Source organism: Phoxinus phoxinus (assembly GCF_949152265.1).
Source record: "Phoxinus phoxinus genome assembly, chromosome: 18".
Lineage (NCBI taxonomy): Eukaryota > Metazoa > Chordata > Actinopteri > Cypriniformes > Leuciscidae > Phoxinus > Phoxinus phoxinus.
The window spans coordinates 17117682-17142872 of record NC_136893.1 but is presented as its reverse complement, the minus strand read 5'-3'; the positions used below and the strand labels follow the sequence as shown (position 1 = coordinate 17142872).

The window sequence follows — 25191 nt, the reverse complement described above, 5'->3', positions numbered from 1 at the left end:
AATTAGACCACAGGCCTGTTCATACCAAGAATAACAAAAAAATAACTATATTAGCTTCCACACCTACAGATGATAACGTTCTGTTTCTTATAAGCGTGCTGCAGTTTTGTGGTCTGCCACTTTAAATGCTCAAGCAGATTCTAAATGGCTATCAATTATTTTTTATAGTTCATCAGCTGGAAAAAAAATCATTCTGAAAGTGATTTAAAAGATATACCTCTATGTCATTATCATTGTGTGGTGTGGACTAATAGTTATATTTATAGTATTTTAAAACTTTATAGTTATATTTCTCATTACAGTTGTGAACGGGCCTTAACACCCATGTTAATTTAAGTTTATGTCCTAAACAGCTGACATGTCACTCATGTAGCCCCGCCCCTAGTAAAATCTCATTAGGTATGTCAACATACACTAATTGTCAATCCGAATGAATCGAATCCAATTTTAGATTCTATAAGTTCTGTCTCTCTGTATGTATTTTCCGTCTTTAAAGCACACAAACACAGTTAAGCTAGCACAAACATACAGTAGCCTACATGTTACGCAGCAAGGAATGTTGCGGTTGTATAAGACATACTGTACAGACACTTTTAAAAAGACTACAGTTTTCATTGTTAGGCAGGTTTATGTTAAGAATGTTAAGTTTAAGTTCTAGAAATGCATTGGATGCCTCGGAAGTGACAGTGGAACTGCGACTGGCCCTGGCACGCACTAGCACCCTCGCTTTTGGCCCGACAGTGGAAGCATGGAATCATTATTTTCCTGTTTGTCACTGTAAAGCTGCTTTGAAACAGTAGTTCTATATAAATAAAGGTGACTTGACATATTTTTGGAGGACTGGAGCATGAAATGGATTCTTTTTTCTACTGCTTTTGACATCACAGCGATAGACTAGTGACAGGCTTTAAATAAGAAGTCAATCAGCATTTTTATGATGCCATTTTCCTGCAGCTCAGAATCGCATGGCATTTACAGCTCAAGTGATTGGCCAGAGCCGAATCCACATGAACAAATATGGCAGATTTCAAATCACATACTTTCGGGGGTGTCTGTCCCTGCAAAGCCACTACAATTGCAGTGAATGGGAACACTAACAGAGAGGTTTCTTCAGCTATAATAGACCTGCTTGTTTGGGACAAGTTGTGAAAGGTTTGAAACTTGATTTGGTCTGTGGAAGGAAAGTTTCACAAAGCTTGAATTCTCTCGCACTGACACACACTTTAAGTAATCGGCATGTGGCGTTCTCCCTCTTTCAGTGCCACTAGTGTGTATGTGCGGACACTCATGCTTCCTCTGCAGGGAGAATGAACAGACACGTTCGCACTGCCTCGTTTCTCTGTGAGAGCAAAACAATCGCACAGAGGGTCACTGCAAACCGAACCATGAATCAGCTCTGTACTCCATTTACCCATGCAATTAATTACCTTTTAAACATTCAAATCAGTCCCACCCTTACTTCTTCTCCATCAATCCTTCCATTTAATCTATCTATCCATTGTTCCGTCATCAGGAAAAATGATTAGGCGGGAGGGAGAGCTTGAAAAGGGGGGAAGGGATTTATGTCACTCTTTATTTTTTGGCTGACTCAAGCACTGAGACTGCTGAGGATGGACTTCTGAGCTCATTTAACTTGCAGGGAAAAGAGAGACGGTCGTTTGCTCAAACTTCCATTTAATCCCTTTCAGAGGAGCAGGTGTTAGAAACGCTCGGAGGCTGAGCACATTCATGTTTATGTATTCAGCGTAAGTGTGTAATCTCTTCCATGTTTTAATCAGTCCTTTAATGTGATTAATTTCATTGTATAATGAGCCTGTCAGGTCTAATTTCGTCCTCCTGGAGGGAAAAGAAAAACATGGGATTTCTTGTTCTGTGCTGTTTGCACACACATTTATTATCAAGATGGATGAAGAGTGTTGAGTTTCAGAGTCATCATTCACTCCTGTGATTTTGCAATAGGTTTTGCCGTTCCAAGAAACAGGATACACAGAGGACTTGTGATTACAATGAGACCGATGTGCATTAGACGACTTGAGTGTTTCACTTGTGATTACTTCAGTGACATAACTCCATGTCCAAACCAGTTGGAGACAATCAAACAGCCTCGACTACACACAAAAAAAGCCTGTTCTTGAACTTTTTAAGTCAGCTGCAATATTACCAGTTTTGCGTTTCACACATATTTTTGTATATTCTGTAAAATCATAAGAAACACCTTCTTTGATATCAGTGAGTGGAAATTAATTTTAGCTAATTCATTTAAGAATATCAACAGATTTTTAATATATATATATATATATATATATTCTGTGCTTCTGTATAGGCCTACTTCATGAAAGTGAACACTAACAGAATTGTGTTAAAATGCATTTTGACTATGGGTTCATTTAAAGTCATTTAAATATGTCTGGAAGAAAAATCTATTAATAAGGCATAATGATCCTTTTTGAACAAAAAATAGGAATTATTGAGTGAATCAAAATGCCAACAAGCTGTTTTAAATGTACAGGCATCACCCATTCAGCCTTATCCCAGTATGCACTGGGGCATGAATAATTTCTGTATTACTATAAAAAGTGTATTACACTGTTGTGGTTGATTATGTCTCATTATTGTCTTGTACACATAAATGAATATTTTATAATTTTATTTTATTTACTGTAAATAGGAAAGTAAATAGGAAAGTGTAAAACTGCCATTCGGAAACTTAGTGGTTCAGTTAACTCATTTGTAGTTTTTTTTTTTTTTTGTAATGATTTATTTACAGTGACTCATTTTGAATTATTCATTTTAAGAAGCTTGATACATAATTCTATACATATGAGTTTTTAATTAATAATGTTGCTTGTAATCTGTTGCCATAATTTGATTGAGTGTATATATACTGTATAATATCCCCATATTCTAGATGACACTGATCTGTATATGATTAGAGCAGCTGGAGTGTGGATGAAGGCTAATGAGGGGAGGAGTTCATGGAGAGAGGGAGACAGTAGGAGGAACACAAGTAGCCCAGGCAAAATACGTTTAGTGCGCTCACTAGATCAGAGTATATACTGAGACATAACTGAAACTGACAGAGCATGACAAAAACATATAGACGCACGCACTTTGATTTCTGTCTGACAGCTGGACGGACAGGAGCAAATTTAACTTAAATAATTTGACATAATTCCTAAGCAAAGTCACAATGGTAAACGGTGGATATCTAAAAGAGATTCAGTGTCAAGACAGAAGGCGTGGACGTGGCATGGACAGAGCAATATGTGGCTTAGTTCGTGAAGAAAACTGTGGATTATATCGCAAAGTGAAATACTTACAGTGAAGAAAAGGAGCTGACTGAAGGTAAGTGCTGCTTATCAATCAGCGCGGTCACATATAGCGCTTTGTGTTCGCGCGCACCACTAAACTATGTCCCTCACGTGCTCTCTTCAGACACTACAATGTCAAACATGATTTTAATGTTGGATACAAATATTTGGTTAGGATTATGAAGTGTTTGACCATTGGAATAAATAGCGTTCCTGCTGTTCCTAATGGCTAAAAAATAATACAAACGAAAATTGCAAATGATAGCCTGCATTAAAACTATATTTTGTCTTTTTCAAATTATCTGTAGGTTATCTGAGGGCCAATAAGGGGCATTTTTATTTTGTTAACCCCAAAAAGTATGTATTTTCTTACTTTATAGGCTTGAGATAAAAAAATAAAAAAAAAAGATAAAGGGACATTCAATAATGTGTTAAATAAAATCACGTGTTCGAGTTCGAGTAGGCTACTTTATAAATTTTGACTTTAAAATATTTAATGTCAGTAATTTTAACAGGAAAATAATGTAAAATAGGCTACAGTAAAAACTGCATTGGATAAGTACACCTTAAATTACTTTAAAAAATTCTTTCTAATAAAATATGAGTTACCTTATCTATGATTACAATATTTTTTGTCAAAGCAATCCCTAAAATATTAATAAAAGCAAATAGCCTAAAAAGTGAGTCATATGATAAACAGTAAAAGGATGTTCCCATAATTCTCTGTATGACATGTCACATTTAATCATATTTTAATTATAGGTTGGTAGCCTAAATGTAACATTTTATGTTGCTTAGTTAATATTTTATGTATTATTTTAATGTCATGCTTTTTGAGTGGGTAATATTGCGCATATATGTCTCTTATTAAGCTAGTAAATGCTCAGAACTTTATGAGCTTTGTTTCATATAATGTTTAAACCGTTCAAGTGATATATTAAATACCTATATGTTAGTTAATGAAATCTGTTTAAAAAGTCAAATATGCCTGAAAAACTGCCATCATTATTTATGAATTTCTGGCAAAGACAGAGCTCCCAGTTTTTGACAAAACATCTACGGGATTTTTTTTACCATGTAAAATATGGGCAGAACAGTTTGTGTTTTGTCACAGGTAAAGTTAAAGCGTATGGGTGCAGCAGCCAGTTAGTTAGGTTAAATCACAGTTCAGTTGTCAGTTCAGAGTCATCTGCAGTACAATGCTGAAATAATTAACTTGTAGAACACAATGCGAACAGTACTTTATACAGTTCATACAAAGTATTCATAAAATTAATTCGCTTCATCACATTTTGAGGTAAACACACAGTCTGAATGGTGGAGTTATATGGCTGAGGTCAGCTGGAAGGCTCGCTATACATCCATCACTCTCATATATACACATGGAGGCCCGTGTGTTTCAGAGCGGCACTAATTGCACTTGATGCTTTTCATTTTCCTATTAATTAGGACTCTAAAATGCTTTACTGTCTTTCATGAAAAGCTTTATACATGAACGCCTGATGATTTGCTGGACATTTGGTCATAGTGATAATGTAGGGTGATCATATTTGTGATTGATTGCCTTCTAAATGATTTTGTGAAGTGGAACTTGAGAATTTCATGTTAGGCTATAATAAACGATGTAGGTTTACAAATATTTTCATTCAAAAGGGCTATACACTCACCGGCCACTTTAGGTACACCTGTTCAGCTGCTTGTTAACACGCATATCTAATCAGCCAATCACATGACAGCAAACATTTAGGCAGTAGACATGGTCAAGACGATCAGCTGAAGTTCAAGAATGAGGATGATGCTGTCGATGCTGAGGATCAGAATGGGGAAGAAAGGGATTTAAGTGACTTTGAACGTGCCATGGTTGTTGGTGCAAGACTGGTTTGAGTATTTCGGAAACTGAACTACTAGGATTTTCACGCACAACCATCTTTACAGAGTGTACAGAGAACTGTAGTGAGTGACATTTCTTAGGGTGAAAATGCCTTGTTGATGCCAGAGGTCAGATGAGAATGGCCAGACAGGTTCGAGCTGATAGGAAGGCAACAGTAACAAAAATGATCACTCGTTACAACCGAGGTCTGCAGAAGAGCATCTCTGAATGCACAACGCAACAAACCTTGAAGCAGAAACAGGACTAGAGCAGCAGAAGACCACTCAGGTGTCACTCCTGTCAGCAGAGAACAGGAACCTGCAGAGGCTGTGATTCACACAGGCTCGCCAAAATTTGACAGTAGAAAATTGGAAAAATGTTCGACATTCAAAAGGTAGGATCAGAATTTGGAATAAACAACATGAAAGCATGGATCCACCCTGCCTTGTATCAACAGTTCAGGCTGCTGGTGGTGTTGTAATGGTGTGTGTGTTGGTGGGGTATTTTATTACCACACTTTGGGCCCCTTGGTACCAATTGAGCATAATTTAAACACCACAGCCTACCTGAGTATTGTTGCTGACCATGTCCTTCCCTTTATGACCACAGTGTATCATCTTCTGATGGCTACTTCCAGCATCTCACAAGGCTCAAATCAACTCAAACTGGTTTCTTGAACATGACACTGAGTTCTGCTGGTAAGGGGGCCCAACCGGGTACTAGCAAGGTGTACAGAAAGTGGCCAGTTGAGTGTATGTAGAATATAGGAATTGTGAGGTCATTAAACAGAATAGCTCTTTCGGCATTATCCTGAACATTAGCATTCGTTCCATGTGTTATTGAACGGAAGAGAGGTTCTCAGGAGCACGTGCAAATATCACATCCTTTTGATTTTCCCGGCAAAATGTCCCGAGTCCTTCACATAAAAATCAGTCTACAGGCTTTCAAAGACAACCTAGAAAGTCGGGAAAGGTCTCTTTTTTTCAATTTAGTTACAAGCTGTTTAAATATTGTCAATAAAAAAAGCTATTAATATTTGAAATAAAATTCTTACATATAGCTCCTGTAACATTCCATGCATTAATCCATAGAACAAAAAACTAAATGCAGTGATTAAATAAAATCTTCAGTGCATTGGATGCTTAATTGTTCAGGATTTAGAAAACAAAAGTAGTTATGCAATGGACTGTTAACTCTGCAAAACTGGAATCTCAGTTGTCTTGAGTCAACATGTGTGACCTGCTTTTGTTGAAACCTTACAAAGCTTTATGGATTTTTGGACTGAGATAAAACAAATACTAGGTCAAGTTAGGTTGCAAGTGCACCACAGCTGTTCCAAATTTCAGCGGTGTTTACCAGAGTTGCACTAACATAGGCTGGATTCATGCCTAAATGTTAATGTGCCTCACTAAGAACTTTGAAATCATGGGGAGAATCCTGTTACAAGTAAACAAACCTAAACACTCTGTGAACCTGAGAGGTTTCAAAGTCCATCGATGTCTGATGATGTATTCACTTGTGGTTCCCTTGTGTATGGCCCGGACTATGCACAATAAAGAAGGATAAAAAGGTATGGACTGTTTGCTCGAATTGTTTTTGTAGTTTCGATTGTGTTATTTTCATTGTTTCCAAGGTTTCGGTGTGTTTGTAAAGACTGCTAACCTGTGATCTGTTTAAACAGGGATATATGTAATGAGTTAATGAGTATATGTAGACCAGCCGGTATGAACCTGTTTCCAAGATCTCCATGTCCTCGTTCTCACACACACACACCCATACATACATCACATTTACATATTTTTTTAATGTACCTGAAAAACTGTAAAATGAAGAATATTTGCACTCTACTCTACTATACTTTTCTATACTTTAGTAAAATGTCTCTCAGTGTTGGAGGAATGCGGGTGTGTTCTTGGGCAGGACTCTGGGGTTCTGACCCGAGAACAGAACAGAGCTGAAACATGAAAGGACTAACAGACAGCGGAAATGGGTTAGATAAACAAAAGAGCTAACAGATGAAAATAGGTGGATCTCTCAGTCATCCTTCCTGTGGCGTGGCTGTTTTCCTGTGATTGACAAAGACGCAAAATAATAATAATAAAGAAGGATGGAGATATACTTGCAAGCGTGTTTTCTTGGAAACAGCCAGGACTATGTATAACTTTGTTTGGTCAAAGTTAGAGGTGTGCAGTTGCATTCAAAAGTTGTATACCAAATAGTGAAAATGCATTATTTTCTAATTAAATTATACTATCAACATTGCAAATTTAAAGGAATTATTATTATTTTTTTGATAATTATCATCAAGCATAGAGTCAGTTTTAGCAGGTCACATTAGTCAAGCCCGCATCAGCTGACTCTCAGCTGATCCACGTCTACCTATAGGAATACGACGCCTATCACTGTATACATGCGTATAAGCTCCTTCGGTATTATCAGCAGCTATCGTGTTTCTCAGGAGCTCATTACCCTCCTCCATCCCCAGCTCCTCCTCTCGTCCAGTCAGGATTTGGCATTCTGATTACCTCTGAATCAGACAAAAATTCTCTAATCATGTTGTACATTAAAATTAATGAATGATATCTGCAATACATTCATATTGGTTCTGTTCTGTTTACTCTTAAGGGGGGTTATTGCTGCGCTCCCTGCTCTTATGCTAGTCTGCATGGATGCGCTGGGAGTTCTAGCCAAGAACAGAACCATACCGCCAAATCCAAACTGTGTGCTAACTCTCAATCGTATTTGACGATAGTGGTCCTGACAGAATTGAATTTGTGTAAAACCTGATTATCATGTTTTCAAGCATGATTTTATCCAAAGAACATCTTGAACTTCATTTAAAACAAGAACATCTGACCGTCTGTACAAAAAGTCACATAATTAATGTCACAATAACTTGATTACTGACCTAAAAAAAGGTGCAGAATCTGAAATATTACTTATTAATTGTACAATATCATTTTTCTTTGTTTTTCATTTTTCAAAACCCTTAAACTTTCAAATTTAAAGAAAAGAATCGAAAGTTTTAATATGGTCTCTTTGTGACAATTACTAGTATTGAAAAAAATATCCACTGCGGTTAATTGCCACTTTTCCTTCATTCCCTCTATTCTCCTCTGTCTATCCTGCTTTTCCTTTCCAGAGAGTGATGCTGCACTATACAGTAGCTTCTCCTGCTGTGATGCATTCCTGGGGGGTGTTCATGAATTAGGGATTACTTTCCTTACACGTCTTTTTCACCTAGTCCACCAGACACGCACGCACGCACACAGATTCCAGTGTAGCCGCGTAACACGCTGATCTGATGTGCTGACGTACATTGATAAATTCCTTATCTGCACTTCATCACTGCTCAGTGTGAGATCGGTCCACACATACTCAGTGGCAGAAGGATCATCAAAAGAAATCATCATGATGAACCTTCTAAGCCTCTTTTCTATTTTCAACATGAATAATATCAAATGTAGTGTTTTCTTTAGCATTTATGAGACACTATTTTCTCATTTGACACAAGCTGTACAATAATTAACTCCACAATTAAGATGCAAATGTACCTTATTAGTTAACTGTTTTTGTGAGATGAGTATAGCTCCTTATCATTCCTTATGTTGTCATCTGCTATTTTCTCAGTCAGGATTTGAATGAGTTTTGACCAGTGACATAAGGTACCTTGAAATAACGATAAATAAATGGATTAAAAAAAATCTATGATATATATTTATATATATAATTATACAATTTTCATATGTGTATATTTATTTTGTGTGCAACAAAATGCAATTAATTTATAGTATACTAGCATTTTAATCAGTGAATCTGGCCCTGCCCCTGATACAGTATACTGTAAGTAGCATTTATATTAATATTTAATTTATACTTAAACATTTATTTATATTTGTCTCATAAACATCTGGATCGTACACGTACGGTTTCTTATCATCTTGCTCCCTAATTTTAAAATTCATTTTACAATTTTTAAATTTGCAGTATGGATTTTTATTCTCTCTCTCTCTTCTATTTCTGTCTGTGTCTTCTAGTATTTTCTCTCTTATTTTTCACCTCTATTTATTTATTTGATGACAAAAGGCACCTTTAGAAAGTGCCGTTAAAGGGTCATGTGCTCAAGTCCCAGTGCAGCCCACTGCTGAGCCATGAACGTCCTTTCCTCCTCTCATATGACCCTCACAGAACACCATCACTTTTGAAATGACTATTTATCCATGAGCTTTAGCATCTGTAAGGTATTGCTTTATCTGAAGCTCAGCTTTCGGTGAAGTGAAGAGCCAGGTTGAGTTTTGCTAAAACTGTTACTGTGCAGTTGCTTTCGACCTGGAATAGAAGCTATCAAGGACAGCTTGATCCGCTGAAAGGATGATATTTACGTTAAAATCAGATACTGTGAACAGCAGAGGTGACAGAGAGATGATACGAACTGAGAGAGGAGCAAAGGACGCGAGATGGATGAGTGCACTGCTGCTCTCCACAGTTGGCTTTCGTATCCTCCACTCTCATCTCCTCTTTTTCCATCTACCCCCTTGACCTCCAAGCAGAGCACCACGGGAAACGGGAAATATTTTTAGTGTCTGCCTGATAACCAGCAGATGAAGGTTGAAGAGACAGAGGACATGTCTCTGTTAGCTTTGGTGTGGTTTTGCTCAGATTCTTTGATTGCTCAGAAGTTGCTATTTCCTTGCTCCGGAGACTTGTCTCAGATGTGTCTTCTAAAATCTTTAGGAGAAATAAAAACACATGAGACATACAATAAGGCCTTAATGTTCACACTAATACTTTTCATTTGAAAACGCATCTTTTTCTCTCCGTTTTGGCCTTCCGTCCATGAAAGACAGAGTTTTTATTAATGAAAACAATGCTTTTTGAAAACGCTCCCCAAAGTGGATAAATTTGAAAGCGGCATTTTCGCGTTGTAGTGTGGACTGTGAAACCGGAGGTATCTGAAAACGATGACGCATGTTTAGTCGTGTGAAGCATATTGTACCAATAAATATTCATGTTTATATGGGTATTGTGCCTGTTATGTGTTATTCACTTTCACACTGTTGCTAAAATATGTTACTTTGCACACTCTTCATATCACAGTCCTGCAAAGATGACAGAAAATGTACTCGCATTTGCTGTCCTCTAGCAAAACATGACAGCAGTTGCGTTTTAGACCAAACATATAATGGTGAGTGAGTGCGACCTGGACGCATCAGCGAATGGTGAAATATTTGGCAAAAGAAAATGATCCTGGCAGAAGAATTGCGTGATAACTTGATTATGTCTTGTTCTGTCTGTATCATCTCAGTGAGCTTTTATGAGGGTTTACGCATGCGCTGTAAGGCAAATTTAGCGGTTTCTGAGAAACTTTTGGAAAACGCTTGAAAATAATACTGTGAATTTGAAACGAAAACTCAGATTTCAAATCTATCGGATTAATGTAGACGTAGCCTAAGAGTTTAGAGCTATAAAATGCAGATAGCAAAGCTCACATCATTTTGTCCTATATCTCAGGATTGGGAAAAAAATCACAATGAGTAGGTAATGGGGAAAAAAGGAGATTGTAGTATAAACTACTGTTTACATTTCATAACACTAACATTCCATAAGGAAAAATGTACAAATATATTTCAGGTAAAAATACGGGATCATTAAAAAAAACATTCACAAAATTGATCAGTCAGTGTTTTACAAGTTAGTAAAATCTCTTACATTAGACAAATCCAGTAAAATCTGAGATGGAGACTCCATTTGCCCTCCCTGTAATCTCTCTGCTGTAGTCTATAGGAGAAACAATTGAGATATGAAAGATATCTTATTTTGGGGATTTATCTCTCCAACGGGCAGACTTGACTGAGCGATTCATATACACATGCCCAGCAGGGGCAAATAACAGAGCCGCTTTCAGCCTCCTGATGAATAGCCAGTGCCAGCGCGTTTGCATCAGAAACATTTAAAGACCCAGAGCACACGAGGAAGCTCTTTCTGTAATTTCCCAGGAGGTTTCAAAGTAGGTAATGAGTCAGGACATGCAAAGAGTGCGAACAGACGACAAAACTGACAGCAAGCAACTGACAGGTTTTCAGCAGGCGACGTCAAAGGAAGACCTTCATTAATTTCATTAGGACTCCAGCTCTGAAGAGGCTATTTCTGGTGTGAATTGATTATGTAAACACAAGATGAAAAGCGCCACTCCAGATGGAGAGAGTGAGAGCAGGAGGAGTGAGTGAGAATGAATGAATGAAGTGAATGAAATATTGCAGGTCGCACAGACTTGGGCTTGAATCAAGAGCTAATTTTAAAACAAATTGCATTCGAGAGCTTTCAGGTTCCATTCTCGCTAATCCACACATAAATCAAACAAAGCGACAGGAATGCACTTATGGAACACAAAACAGCACACATGAGTTTACAAACACCAGAAGAATGAATGAAAGAAAGAATCAGGGAAAACCAATGCTAAGGACGACCACACAAAATCAATGACTACAGTTTTTAAGTAGGCTATTCAAATGATTTACACCACCATTCACAAGTTTAAGGTCAGTAAGATGTTTTTACTGTTTTTGAAAGAAGTCTCTTATGCTCACCAATACTGCTTGTATTTGATCAAAAAACAGTAAAAACAACAATATTGTCAATTTACTATATTTAAATTACCTGCATTCTATTTGAATTATATTTTAAAATGTAATTTATTCTTGTGATGGTAAAGCAGATTTTTCAGCATTCCAGCATTACTTCAGTCTTCAGTGTCACATGATCCTTCAGAAATCATTCTAATATGCTAATATCATTATTACGTTCTAATTATTTAGCACATATTATATTATTTACAACATGAACATTAAAAAAGAAAATCTCTTGTTTTTTTCATAGTTTTCATCACACTTTGTTCTGAAGACGCGTTGCACTGAAATTACCCACAATTTCTCCCAGGAACTTTTTTCCCCCCAGACCTGTTGCTGTCTGCGTTTCCATCGCGGTCTAAAGTACCGTGAAGATTAGGCAAATTAGTACGGTATGATTTCACGAGCCTGTCCAGTTCCTGCTGGATTTTGTCCTCCGCATATAAACTTCATAAAGCCTGAACCTCGTTGTCGGTCCATAGGTCGTATTTTTAAACTCCATTGTTGATTCGAATTGCAAACAACTGTTTGCTGTTTTAAAAGACTTTTAAAGGTGGTTGAAATAAAATGCTGCGTGAATCAACCAAGTCCAGCACCCAAAAGTTCCTGAACTTTGAACAAGTACTTCCTTTCGAGCAAGGACTTTCTGAGGGGGAAATTATTACCCGGAACTTCACTTAGACCCTGGTCCCTGCGGTCGAAAGTATCACCCCAAAGCCCCTAGTTCCTGGGGAAAGTTCCTGCGGTGAAAACACGGCTAAATTCACCAACTAGAAACACAAATCCAAAATTAATAAACAGCTTGAATATTCGATCTCTATGTGCAGGAATCAAACGCCCCTTTCCACTGATTGGTCAACCAAACATCATGATTCTCAAAGCGTTAATTGCAACTACATTTCAACTCTTTCTCATCAAACTGCCACGCTAAATAATGGCCTGACACAAACAGTCTTCTGTGTAGACATGCTCACTAGGCTAACTATGAGAGCCAGAGAAATACACTATTATAGGTGTGTATTTCAGAAATATAAATGAGAGTGCGAGATATGAATGATGAATCCGTCTTTGAAGGAATGGGCTGAATGAGTGATTCAATGGCCCATATAAAGTTGCATCCAAATTCAGAGGCTGCATCCTTCGAAGGCCACGAAGGTCGGACAAGCGTTGTTATTCAACGGTCAAGCCTACGGAGGACTGTTCTTGTCGCCTAGCAACTGTGACAGCTCCCGTTGATGAGTGACTGTAACGTTTCTACTGGACTTGTTTGAAAATAATATTAAACTGTCTGAAAACAAAACAGGGTTCACAAACTGTCTAAATATGTTCCAGTTCTGTATAATAAAGAGTATAAACTATATATAATTGCATCTTAGTAAGATATGTCAACATTTGAACCACTTTGAAGTGTTTTTTTTATTTTTACATTTGTATCATCATTAGATATTTGAGTAAACTGAAACCCAATACTATTTCATGGCACGCGTTGGTGAGTTTATGTCTAATTTTTATGTTCATGAGAAGGGTCGACTATGTGATAAATTAGTGTTTCCCCCCCCCAAAAAAAATAATAATTCGAAGGTACATGGACCCCGAAGCCAGCACACGGACCAGTGTATCTCCACATATATAAATATAAAGATGTTAATAAATCTAGTTTTTCGAATCCACCTTTGTAAGACTTATTGAAACTATGCACATTTTCTCCTAATTTATAGTGGCAGCACTCTTCACAATAACCCACTGTTCTGCCTTTAATATCCGATGTTGTTTTCTTAAATGCTTTTGCACTTCCACTCTTATTTGATTTCCTATTTCCTTAATACCAGTATGCATGTAAGGTCAAATACTTTAAAGTACTTTAAAAGCATGACATTTATGAGCGTATTCAGTAAATTAGGCAAAAATTAAGTTTAATGTAAGTAAGAGCAACCATTTACACAAAACGTACTTTTAATTTCAGGTTTGTCAGCACATATTAATTATAAAGTTTGCATTCTTCTTTATTTAGTCCCTGAAAGCCTGTCCTGCTGCCTCCTCCTCCCTCCTCCCATCCATGCCTCAGTCATCTGTGTATCCAAAAGAGGGATTATAACCATAATTATTCCCATATCTCTTTAGTTTTTTTCTCAGTCTCACCGCAATATGTTTTCCTGTGTCTGGAGATAAAGGATGAGTAAATACAAAGAGATTCTCAGAGTTGCCTTTCAGATATTTGCTAAATAAATTTGCTTAAATGTGTTTTAGCAGCTGGTCATCATTACCACGCAGCATCTTAATGAGGCAGATACAAAGAGAACTGAGGTTTTTTTAATATTTTATGAAGAGATTGCAGTGTTCGGAATTGAAAGACAATGATTCAACTCTGTATTTAATAAATTCATCTAATTTTATTTCCTCTTTCTCCTAAACAAACCTATATGATATATGATATGATATATGTGTATAATATGTCGATAATTTAACATGTTCTGTGCGCGCATCTACGGTGGAAACAAATTTCCTCTCGAGGAAAAATTAAACTTTCTATCCATCTAAACCTCAAAAGTTTAGGCTATAATGAGTTTCTTTCTGTTTCAGTTAATACACAATGATGTTTTAAGAGCTTTCTCTAAAACCTCCCCAAAAGCAGAAGTAGAGATGGAGAATTTAATTTGAGATGATATGGAAGACATCCTCCTAATGTTCTCATTTGATTTAGACGCCACCATTCCATTACTCGCGTAGAAGAGCTACAGAAATAGCCAACACAATGATATTCATTTGACCTAATTTTATTAAAATGATTTACAACTGTTTGTTTACCAATTTAGGCCAGGGAGGGATCAGCATTAGAATGTTTTAGTTTTGCCTCTCACATCTGTCCTTCTTGTTGTAGGTCATGAGGATGGCCTCTTGGGAAGAGAATTTGGGTCAGCCCAATCGCTCTGTGCTGGAGATGGAGGGACCACCAGACCTGTCCAGCTCCCTCTTCAATCTCAGCAGCAGTTATGGGGCCACAGGGTCTTTCCTCTGGCTGTTTCCTTCAGAGAACGTCACATGGACCACCATGAGGCCCACAATGCAGCCAGTTGCCCCTCCACGGGTACGGGACCAAGCCTTGGCCCAGGCGGAGATTGGGGTGCTGGGGCTGGTGCTTGCTCTCACTGCTCTGGGTAACGGATTTGTGCTGTGGGTGCTGCTGCGTAGGAAGAAACATGCTCCCATGCACCTCTTCATGGTCAATCTGTGCGTGGCTGACCTGGTAGTGGCCTTCTTTCAGGTAAACGCCTCTTCAGACTATTAAAATGATGAGTACGGAGAAAAGAGCTTTCTGTACTAATCATTGACCTGAGTGAAAACATATAGTGAGACTACATTTATTAAAATGCAGTTGACGTATCAGGCGTGGGAGTAATGATGTGTCAGCAGGGAAGTTGTTTAAGTTGTAGATTAATATTAATCAAAATGATTTTGATATGGCTTTTGTGCAAAGGCTGAAATTTAATTAAAGTGTGCAGCGTGCTTTAGAGTAAAGTGCAGCACTGTGTTCTTTTATATGATTTAACGTTTGAAAAAATGAAGATGGTATTTGTATTGTAATTTTACAGTTTACTGTAAAATAAAATGATTATTAACATTATTGTATTTTTCTTAAATACAATTTACGTTTTTTACAAAGAAAACTTGGTCTTGGTGGACAAGATCTCAAACACATGCTGTTTCAGAGCAAGTGAGCATGTAAGATCTGCTGCTGCTTCATAAACAGACATAAATCCCTTAGCAGCTCTAGACAGGTGGAGCTGGTGGAGGTGGAGGGTCTGATAGCTCTGATAGCGCAATGCAGGACCAGCTTACAGCAAACACTGAACCAGACTATTTAAATGTTGTGCAAGCAATCTCACTGGCTGCAGAATCAGCAGAGGCCAATCAGCTTGTGCCATGCAGTAAATGATGTGCCATCTAGAGTTTCATGATCATAAATCCTAATTATATGTTTTTGTTTTGTCCCCAGGTGCTGCCACAGTTGGTGTGGGACATCACTGAGCACTTCCATGGCCCTGACGCTCTGTGCCGCTCCGTCAAATATTTGCAGATTGTCGGGATGTTCGCATCGTCCTATATGATCGTGGCCATGACTGTGGATCGGCACTATGCCATCTGCTGCCCCCTGCAGGCGTACCGCGGGGGGGCGCCCTCTCGCTGGAACACCCCTATCATGGTTGCATGGGGCCTGGCCCTTTTGCTCAGTTTACCACAGGTGAGGAATACATCTCAGATCATTCCTGACTGATTTATTTAACATGTTGTTCAAGCTCATGACTCTCTGCTCGCTCATAGGTGTTTATCTTCTCACGGTCAGAGGTGTCCCCTGGGGTGTTTGAATGCTGGGGCCACTTTGCTGAGCCATGGGGTCTTAAAGCATACGTCACCTGGATGACTGTGGCTGTGTTCGTATTGCCAGCCTTAATCATCACTGTCTGTCAGGTATCTCCAGCTTATTCTCTTTCCCTCTCAATCTCTCACTCCCTACTCGTGTTTTTTTATTATTCAAATTCTATGGCTTTGACATCTCTCGTCTAACAATGCTTTATAGAATAAGAAAGTGGTAAATACTATGCAAATGTAAAAGACTTGGCATGTTTAATGGAAAATAGGTGAGATTCAGAATTCAGCAGTTGGAATTTTGTCTTTCTTTTGACTCATTTTGATGTAGCGTTCCTTTAGTTTAAAACAAAGAGCATGGCACTAGAAATGCCAAGGTCATGGGTTTGATCCCTAGAATGGATGAATTGATCAAATGTATACCTCGAATGCAATGCAACACATTTTAGATAAATCGCCTGCCAAATGCATAAATGACTAATCACACTTTTGCTAAGCCTCACCTTAAAAGCATTATACTGACCAGTCCTACCTTAACTCTTTCCCCGCCACTGATGGAAATTTCCGTCATTTATGAGACAACGCTTCCCCGCCATTGACTATATGCTAGGGGGCGCTATTTGGCATCTTCTGAAAGAGTACTGAATATCCTGATCAAAACACATGGGAAGAAGAAGCAGAAACAAGCGATAGCATGTTTGGTCTATATAGTAGGAATCAGATGCATATGTAAAATAACGCGGCCATCAATATTAAGCAACATATAAATCAAAACGGCCTATAATACAGTATGAAATGTCGACCTATAATATCGAGCTATAGGGGTGTTACAGGGCGTGCTATCTTGTGCAAGCATTAGGGGTGTTGATGGACTTGATCTACTTCTAAATTCGATATTGGGTGTAGTCTTTTACAAAAACACGTTTTTCTCAGCTTTTTGCAGAAAATGTTGCTTTTTTAATGAAACTTACCCACAATCAAGTGTTGATGAAAAAATAATTAAGCTAGAATAAAACTTTTTTTTTTTTTTTTTAACAAAGGATCTGTTCTTTCTTTTGACATATTGCATGTTCAGATATTCATACAACAAAATATTCTGGGGGCCATGAAATATTTGTGAAAATGATAAAAAAACGCTAGCAGTGGCTAACAAAGAGTTAACAACTTATGCCATGTAAAATTTTCTCAGACATGGAGGAGCTGTGTTTGGATAGTTTTATGGAAATATTAATATTTTTCAAATATTGTTCATATTATTTTACAAATTTCCAACACATTTTTACCACTTTATTAACATGGTTTACCAAAAATAACACTGTTCACTATAATCTCCAATTCATCTTCTATGGGATGTTCTGTAAAGCCTGTCTATGTTATTCCAATGTAGAACATCATTTTCTCCGATTAGGAATGTTTATTTGAATTAAATTTAATACTTTCAAAACAGCTACAGATTTTATAAAAAAAAAGCTACAATTTAAATCCAGGAACTTAACTGGAATTTAAAAGTGAAAAGCATTCTTAATGGCACACAACTCTGTACAATGAAATAACCATTTTTACATTGATATATCTCTTTTTCATCTCAGGTTCGCATCTTCAGAGAAATCCATGACAATATTTACCTGAAGTCAGAGCGGGTGGTGACGGCGGAATTCAAGAGGAACTCTGTCTTCTTCCACTTTGCTCAGCGGGACGGGGGAAGGGGAAGGAGCAGAGAGAGAAACAGACAGAGCAGACACACTCCCCACGCTGACAGCGGTTTCAGTCAAGCTCACTGCAGCTCCTCACTTCGTGCCAGAGAGGAAGAGTCCCACTCAAGCCTATATGATGACTACTCTCAGACTTTACCCTGCAGGAGCTCTATCTGTGAGCCCTGCTTTGGGCCCCAGCCCTCTTCAGACAGCTCCTCCCCTTCCATCACAACTCACCAGCAAAACACCCCCAACCATCTCTCAGACCCCACCCATTCTCAGGCATTATCAGCCAATAGTGTTTGTGCATTGGCTGGACATCCAAACAGCTCTGGAGCTTCTGAACTGTGGCCAGATGTGCTTCCAGATGCTTTTCCAATTCCGACAGAATATTCGCACCCGCCACCTTTCCCAGGTGTGACCAAGGCCATGTCTAAGACGGTTAGGATGACTCTTGTCATTGTGCTGGTCTACACCATCTGCTGGTCTCCCTTCTTTATTGTTCAGTTATGGGCAGCCTGGGACCCCAACCCACCCAACCAAGGTCAGTCTTTAACTACTGTAGATATACATACATGTATGTACATGTCCTGTATAGTCACACAACACATTGCAACAGTGTTGCCCCATTTTTCAGCTGCGCTGGTTCTGGAAGAACTTGTTTTTTGTTTTGTTTTTTTCTTCCATAGGGATTTTAAAATAGTCTTCATTTAAGAGGTATAAGCCATGAACCAACCAATCAGCTACAAGGTGAATCACAACACTGAAACTTTGGTTTGCAGAAAAAGTTTTTGAAAATCAGACAAAAGCACAAAAGACTGTAGTACTTAATGGTTTTATTGAGGGAAAGAACTACAATCCCATGAAGCATTGCGAACAGCATAATCTAATTAAAAACAATGGAGAAATATAAGACTACTCATTTACAAATGTTTATTATATGTATAAAAACAATACGTCTATTGCAAAATATGCATATATATACAAACATTTCAGTATTTTGAAAGCATAGAGAGATCGACTCGATTACATAATTTGCAGTGCCTCATGGGAGTGGGCAGAGCTAAATAGCTATTTTGGAGCGTGTTGCTTTTTTTGACTCTCTGATTGGTGTAATTTTCTGTACAGAATCATGGGTGATGTTAGACTGGGTAAACCCAGCCCGATCTGCCGGCGATTTGATTTCGCCCTGCAGCTTTTTCTATCCTGCTTCCGTTACAAATTTGCTGGGACCAATCACAAACTGGCTTATCCACCTGGCGCACTATTGGCGGGTTTAACACGATGACAATAGAGAAGCGACGAATCCAATTCATTTTAACCGCTCGACGATGCTCATATGGCTTCTTTAGTTAAGCAAACAAATCGCTCGAGTGGGTGTAAATGCCACTCACTTTCATATTTTTTTGCACAACCTGCAAAAATCGCTCGATGCCATTGCTGTTTCTGCAAACCGCTGATCAATGCTACAAACCAACACGTTAGTTGACACGTTTCCTGCCTAGATTTTTCGCGTCTGATTGGTTGAAGGACTATCCAATTGCGTTCAGAGTCATTTGAACTATGCCCGTTGATCACGCCTCTTGTGCAGTAGAAATACAGAGCAGACTCCCCAGGCTAATGTTCAATCTTAAAAGATTGAGCTTGGTCTGGTGATAGCCAGACTAGGGTGATGTAGTTTTTCACCAGGAATTCCACTATTAAACACGATTATTTAAAAAATAAGATGAAATCATGCGGCCTGATGGCTTCAGCAAAGGCAAATACCATGGATTAACAACCTCGTAGCTCACAGGTCTGTCTTTAAAAGTTAATAAGCCATCGTTAAAAATCTATTTCCTTATGTTTTTTCTTCTGGAACCTGACTGTTGCACACTATAGGGTTCTTGGGTGTCATAAACACTGTGCTGTGTTTTTAAAAGAGTTCATAACATATTAGGCAATATTTTGAAATAGGAGATTGCCTCACAATCATGCAACACGTTTCATAAAATCGGAGAAAATATAAGCTAGAAGAGAGTCACTCTCCAAAAATGAATGGAAGAAATCGCAAAGGTCAATATCGTGGCAGTCTGAAAGTCCCGCCGTTTAGTTTAAAGTTCCAATAAATTTTTTTCGATACATATACCGACTTTCATGTGAATTAGTTAACTAAAATTTGGGGGGGATTTAAGCTAAAGAGGTCTAATTTAGTATACCATTGTTGTCAGATTTTATGGCTGATTCGAAAAATACACTACTGTTCAAATGTTTGAGGTCAGTTACATTTTATTTTAATTTTTTATTCAATACATTCATTCAGCAAGTATCCATTTACTGTCACTTTTGATACATTTTAAACATATTCTCTTGAAATTTCTATGATCAAGGAAAAAATTACAGCTCCCACAAAAATATTAAGAAGCACAACTGTTTTCAACATTGATAATAAGACGACAATGTTTCTTGAGCAGCAAATCATCATATTCGAATGATTTCTGAAGGATTGTGTGACACTGAAGACTGGTGTAATGATGCTGAGAGTTCCGCTTTGCCATCAGCAGGGCGGTGTTAAATAACCAAACAATCAACACATTCTCCAGGAATCTCAAAAACAGAGGTGCCTGTTCTTGGAAATCTACCTTCCAGCAGAGTTTCATTCCAAGTACAATCAAAAACACATGAATCGGTTCATCAGGGTCTTCAAGTTTACTGGGAAATTGCAGGCAGGTGTGTTCGAGCTTAGCTGGAACTAAAGTCTGTGGGAGGAGAGATCTCCAGAAGCAGAAATAATCAATCATGTTTTCAATGTGTCCCTTTTTATTTTCCTCTTCTTTTTTAACTGTCCCCTGCTTTCTTTCCCTTTAACACATAAACAGAAAAACACCTGCTCACTCGCCTGAGTGTTGGGTAATCTCATTGGTATTTACACCTCTGTATTAAACTGGACTTTCTGCACAGTTTGACCAGCCACCTGGTAACCAAATCACTATGAAAACCAGCACAATTGCAGCATTTTAAAGTTCTATGTGGCTTATATTCAGTCAGATTATACAAATGACAGTAAAGACATCAATGTTACAAAATATTTCCATTTCAAATAGAAATTTGTAATTTTCTATTCATCAAAGAATCCTGAAAAAAAAAAAAAAAGATTAAGCGTCACAACTGTTTTCAACATTGGTAATAAGAAATGTTTCTTGAGCAGCATATCAGCATATTAGAATGATTTCTGAAGGATCATGTGACACTGGAGACTGGAGTGATGCTGAAAATGCAGCTTTGCCATCACAAGAATAAATAACACTTTCATAATAATAGTATTTCACAATATTAGTGTTTCTACTGTCGTTTTGATCAAATAAATACAGCCATGGTGAACAGTGAGTCTTCTTAAAAAACTTACCAACAACTTTTCAATGGTAGTGAAGTGTATTATATATGACTTATATGCAAATTCACTGTGTTAGTTTGTAATTCATTTATGGCTCTTTTCCTTACAAACACTACAGCTTCTGTCCAAGACTCCAAGTAATTACAGTTAATGTCACTACTGCAACGTCATAATATATGAATATGGGATTATTATTTGCATGTGTATTACAGTCTTTAACTAAGCGATCTTAAGATTTTCACCAGGTAGATGATCTCATAGACTTGCACAGGTTATTTACACAACGATATTGCTATATTGTCAATGCAGTAGACTAATACACACAAATGGCTTTGAGTTGACTTGTATCTCTCATACAGGGGCTGCTTTCACTATCCTGATGCTGCTAGCCAGTCTAAACTCCTGCACTAACCCGTGGATCTACACAGCCTTCTCCAGCAGTGTGTCCCGCGAGCTGCTCGCACTGCTGCGCTGCCAAACCGGATCCTCACGTCGAGGTTCCCTGCCAGACGACTCAACCGCAACTCACACGTCAACCAACACCAAGGACTCCATATACTGACCTCTGGCCTGACTCTACTACACACGCACACACCAGCACATGGCAAACACACCACTGATGTGATGGGCTAGACCCTTTCCCAAATGCTACTCTTTGCCCACATTTCGGTGACATAATAGCGGATACATTTGGGCTCGTGAACAGCCTTTCACCCTACGATCTTATGAACTTCACAGGCACGCGCCAACTCCACAAGTGTGCATGAAGTGCGCCGTTTGATACAGGACTGTGGTAATGTCCACACATGCCCTTTAGATTCAGGTACATGGTGGTTACACAATATGAACCGCAGATACTGATCCATTAATAACAACTTGCATCAGTTTGAAAGACAAAACCACATCGCCATGCCTAGTGCATTTTACAGACAGCTGTCCATTCAGTCACAGGAAAGCAGACTGGAGTGATGAACCAAGAGGAAGAGGAGGGGGATGTGTGAGGAAGCGAAGGATCGGAGGTCCTCCATTGTTCTCCATCTTTCTTTCATGCCTCAACCGAGTGCGTTTCATAGATTAGCATCACAGGATTATATCAGAATTCTCAGTACAAAGTAAGTGTGGAAAATGCATGTGAACAACACGTACAGAATGGACAAAACGTTATCTGGATATACGTGAGATAGCTGCACAAGACCAGCGGCAAGATGCTGCGAATTAGATAGTCTGAAGTTTAGGGGAACATATTCACCACCAGCAAGAATGTTACGAAAATATCAGCCCATGACATGGGAATCAAACACAGTGGCAGCTTAGTGGTTTTCTGAATTAGATGTCAAATCTAAAGAAAGACCCTGTGAATTGAATTGGTCTACAGTATTTGAGTATTAACTGAATGATGCTGCAGTGGAAGGGTTTACAGCAGGCAGAAATATACATTCGACCACCGCTAGACACAAAAACATTTTTTTTTTTTACAGAAGAAACTGGGTAATGGTAAATGAACAGCAATATACAGGTATATGGTATAGGTAGCAACATTTCGAGAGCAACTGCTACAGTTGAAATCTCTACTTTATGTACATATGTAAAAACTAATCACACCAATTTCAGTTTCATCCACACGTTTGTCACTCTTTTAGCTCTCTACCTCTGCTCTTTGTTTGATTTTGCGTTAAAAGTTTGATTTTGTCTCATTTGGAATCGGGACCATTCACATGCTTCAGAGTAACTTATTTGTACAGAAAATATTAACATTATAATAAAGAAGTGTAGAAGGATTAAGAAAAAACTGCAACTTAAGCGCCTTATTATAAAGAAAAGTATTCTATACATATGTACATGTATGTTTGTAACGCACAGATTCTTGAGGTACTTGGTTAGTGCAATTAGTAGAATTGCGGTAGTTCTAGGACTAGTTCAATCTCACACTTTTGAGTGCTAATCTCATCCCTGCAAGTATTTATTAGAAACACACTTTTCAAGCATTTTAGAATTGATTTGGAAAGCCTTACTCTATAATAGACTGAGAAAATAGTTTGTTTTTTCCAATTATTTTGGCCTATCACATTTCATGCTTGATGACAAAAGGATTGAGATCAGGAAATGCATTAATATTTCCTCATTTAACAAATGAATTGGTAACAAATCATATAATTGAACAATCAATTTTGATTGGTACAAATGTACTGTTTCTCTCCATGATATCGTCTAACAGTATATCAATGACCTTGATTAACTGTAAACTACTACCCATTAGATATTAGTTGTAATCATATTGAAACAATTCTGAGAAAACTAACAGCTAGTGACCTTTTTAATATCCTCAATGCATAAAGATGAAAATAAATAATGTATTTGATACATAAGATATGCAGTACCTAAATATGATTGACAATGTAATAAATTATTTTTTATATTACTTTACTTTGTTGTTCTTTTTTTATTTCCTTTTTAATTGCTTCATCTACATAAGGTAACTTGTATATATATATATATATATATATAAACATGTATAACAAAAGTCTCACATTCATAGGCCTCAAAAACACACTTTTGTTAAACACCAGCTACAGTCTTGCTGTACTGTAAGGACATATATGCATAACTCACTTGAATTGTTTAACAACGTCACATATGTTGAGGTTATTTAATTAATCACACCAAAGCAATGGCAATGTTTTTCTTTGTTTTGTTGCACTGGTTGATATACAAATGGAAAATGATTGTAAAATGTTGTTCAAAAATGTTTTCAGTTATACCATTGTAGAAATACTCGATTCGCAGTAAATCGAGAATAATTTACTCCTTAATGGTACCATCCATTTATTTATGCTTACAACTAAAAATACTGAGTGGGCTTGCTTGGTGAATTAAACTTGAGATGATGCAAATGAGAAGTGCAAGTACATTGCAAACATTATTTGAGATGAGTTACACAGCTATAATTTCATGAGAATTGACTGTAGACCGTCGAGTCTGGCTCTCGTGTCAGCCTCGACTGCTACTTATCCCGTATATTTTGTGGCATGTGAACAACTCTATGTAGTTGGAGGGGCTTATGGAACTATAGAGCTAACAAAAAAAAAAGAAAATAAATGCATGATAATATGGATTTCCAGTGCAACCATATGCTTGTGGATTTGCGTTCGGTCTACCCTGCCTTTGCTGACTGAGAGATGACAGGCAGACGGGTGCCGTGCCTGGGGTCAAAAGTGGTGGCTGCCTGTACCGGTCTCTTTCCTTTATGCAAAGAAACTTCACAAAAAACATGACAGGCTATTTTTGCCTCTGCATCACAGATGAGAAAATCATACTTTCTCCAGATGACTGTTTAAGAAGAGCCAGATGTTTTAAAGGAGAACTCTGGTCAATTTTAACATTGAGCTCAATTTTTAGTAAATTTGGAGTGCTGTCAATACAGAGAACAACGACAAAAATCGGTGTTGCCTACACCGTGTTATCCTCTTTTTAAAATTTGCACCCTATTGACTTGAATGGGGCACGTTTTAAACCTGCTTTTATTTCCTTTATCATCCTTGATGTGTCATTACAAGTGCCCAGCCATGTTGAGTGATTCCTTCAGAGTGAACACGAGTGAATCTGACTGCAGGAGATGTGAAAGATATTAATAAAAATGATGTTATATCAGCCAGCGCACATACCTGTATTTAGTTCCTGTTTTCGGTCGAAGTCCAAAGTAGTCAATTGTCGAGTTCACCCGCGTGATCTAAGTAACTAAACCTATGCGCGTCAACTCGACATTCGACTACTTTGGACTTCGACCGAAAACAGGAACTAAATACAGGTATGTGCGCTGGCTGATATAACATCATTTTTATTAATATCTTTCACATCTCCTGCAGTCAGATTCACTCGTGTTCACTCTGAATGAATCACTCAACATGGCTGGGCACTTGTAATGACACATCAAGGATGATAAAGGAAATAAAAG

General features: G+C 37.9%; 1 protein-coding gene across 1 annotated transcript; it reads left to right on the top strand.

Annotated features, from left to right (window-relative positions):
- The first annotated feature begins 2988 nt into the window (after positions 1-2988).
- avpr2ab (arginine vasopressin receptor 2a, duplicate b) lies at positions 2989-23663 on the top strand. The gene is made up of 6 exons (XM_079589035.1): positions 2989-3345; positions 14686-15069; positions 15802-16047; positions 16128-16274; positions 17762-18410; positions 21599-23663. Exons 2-6 carry the CDS (start codon positions 14689-14691, stop codon positions 21799-21801), a joined length of 1626 nt encoding a protein of 541 aa, XP_079445161.1. The 5' UTR covers positions 2989-3345; positions 14686-14688; the 3' UTR covers positions 21802-23663.
- The last annotated feature ends 1528 nt before the right edge of the window (positions 23664-25191 follow it).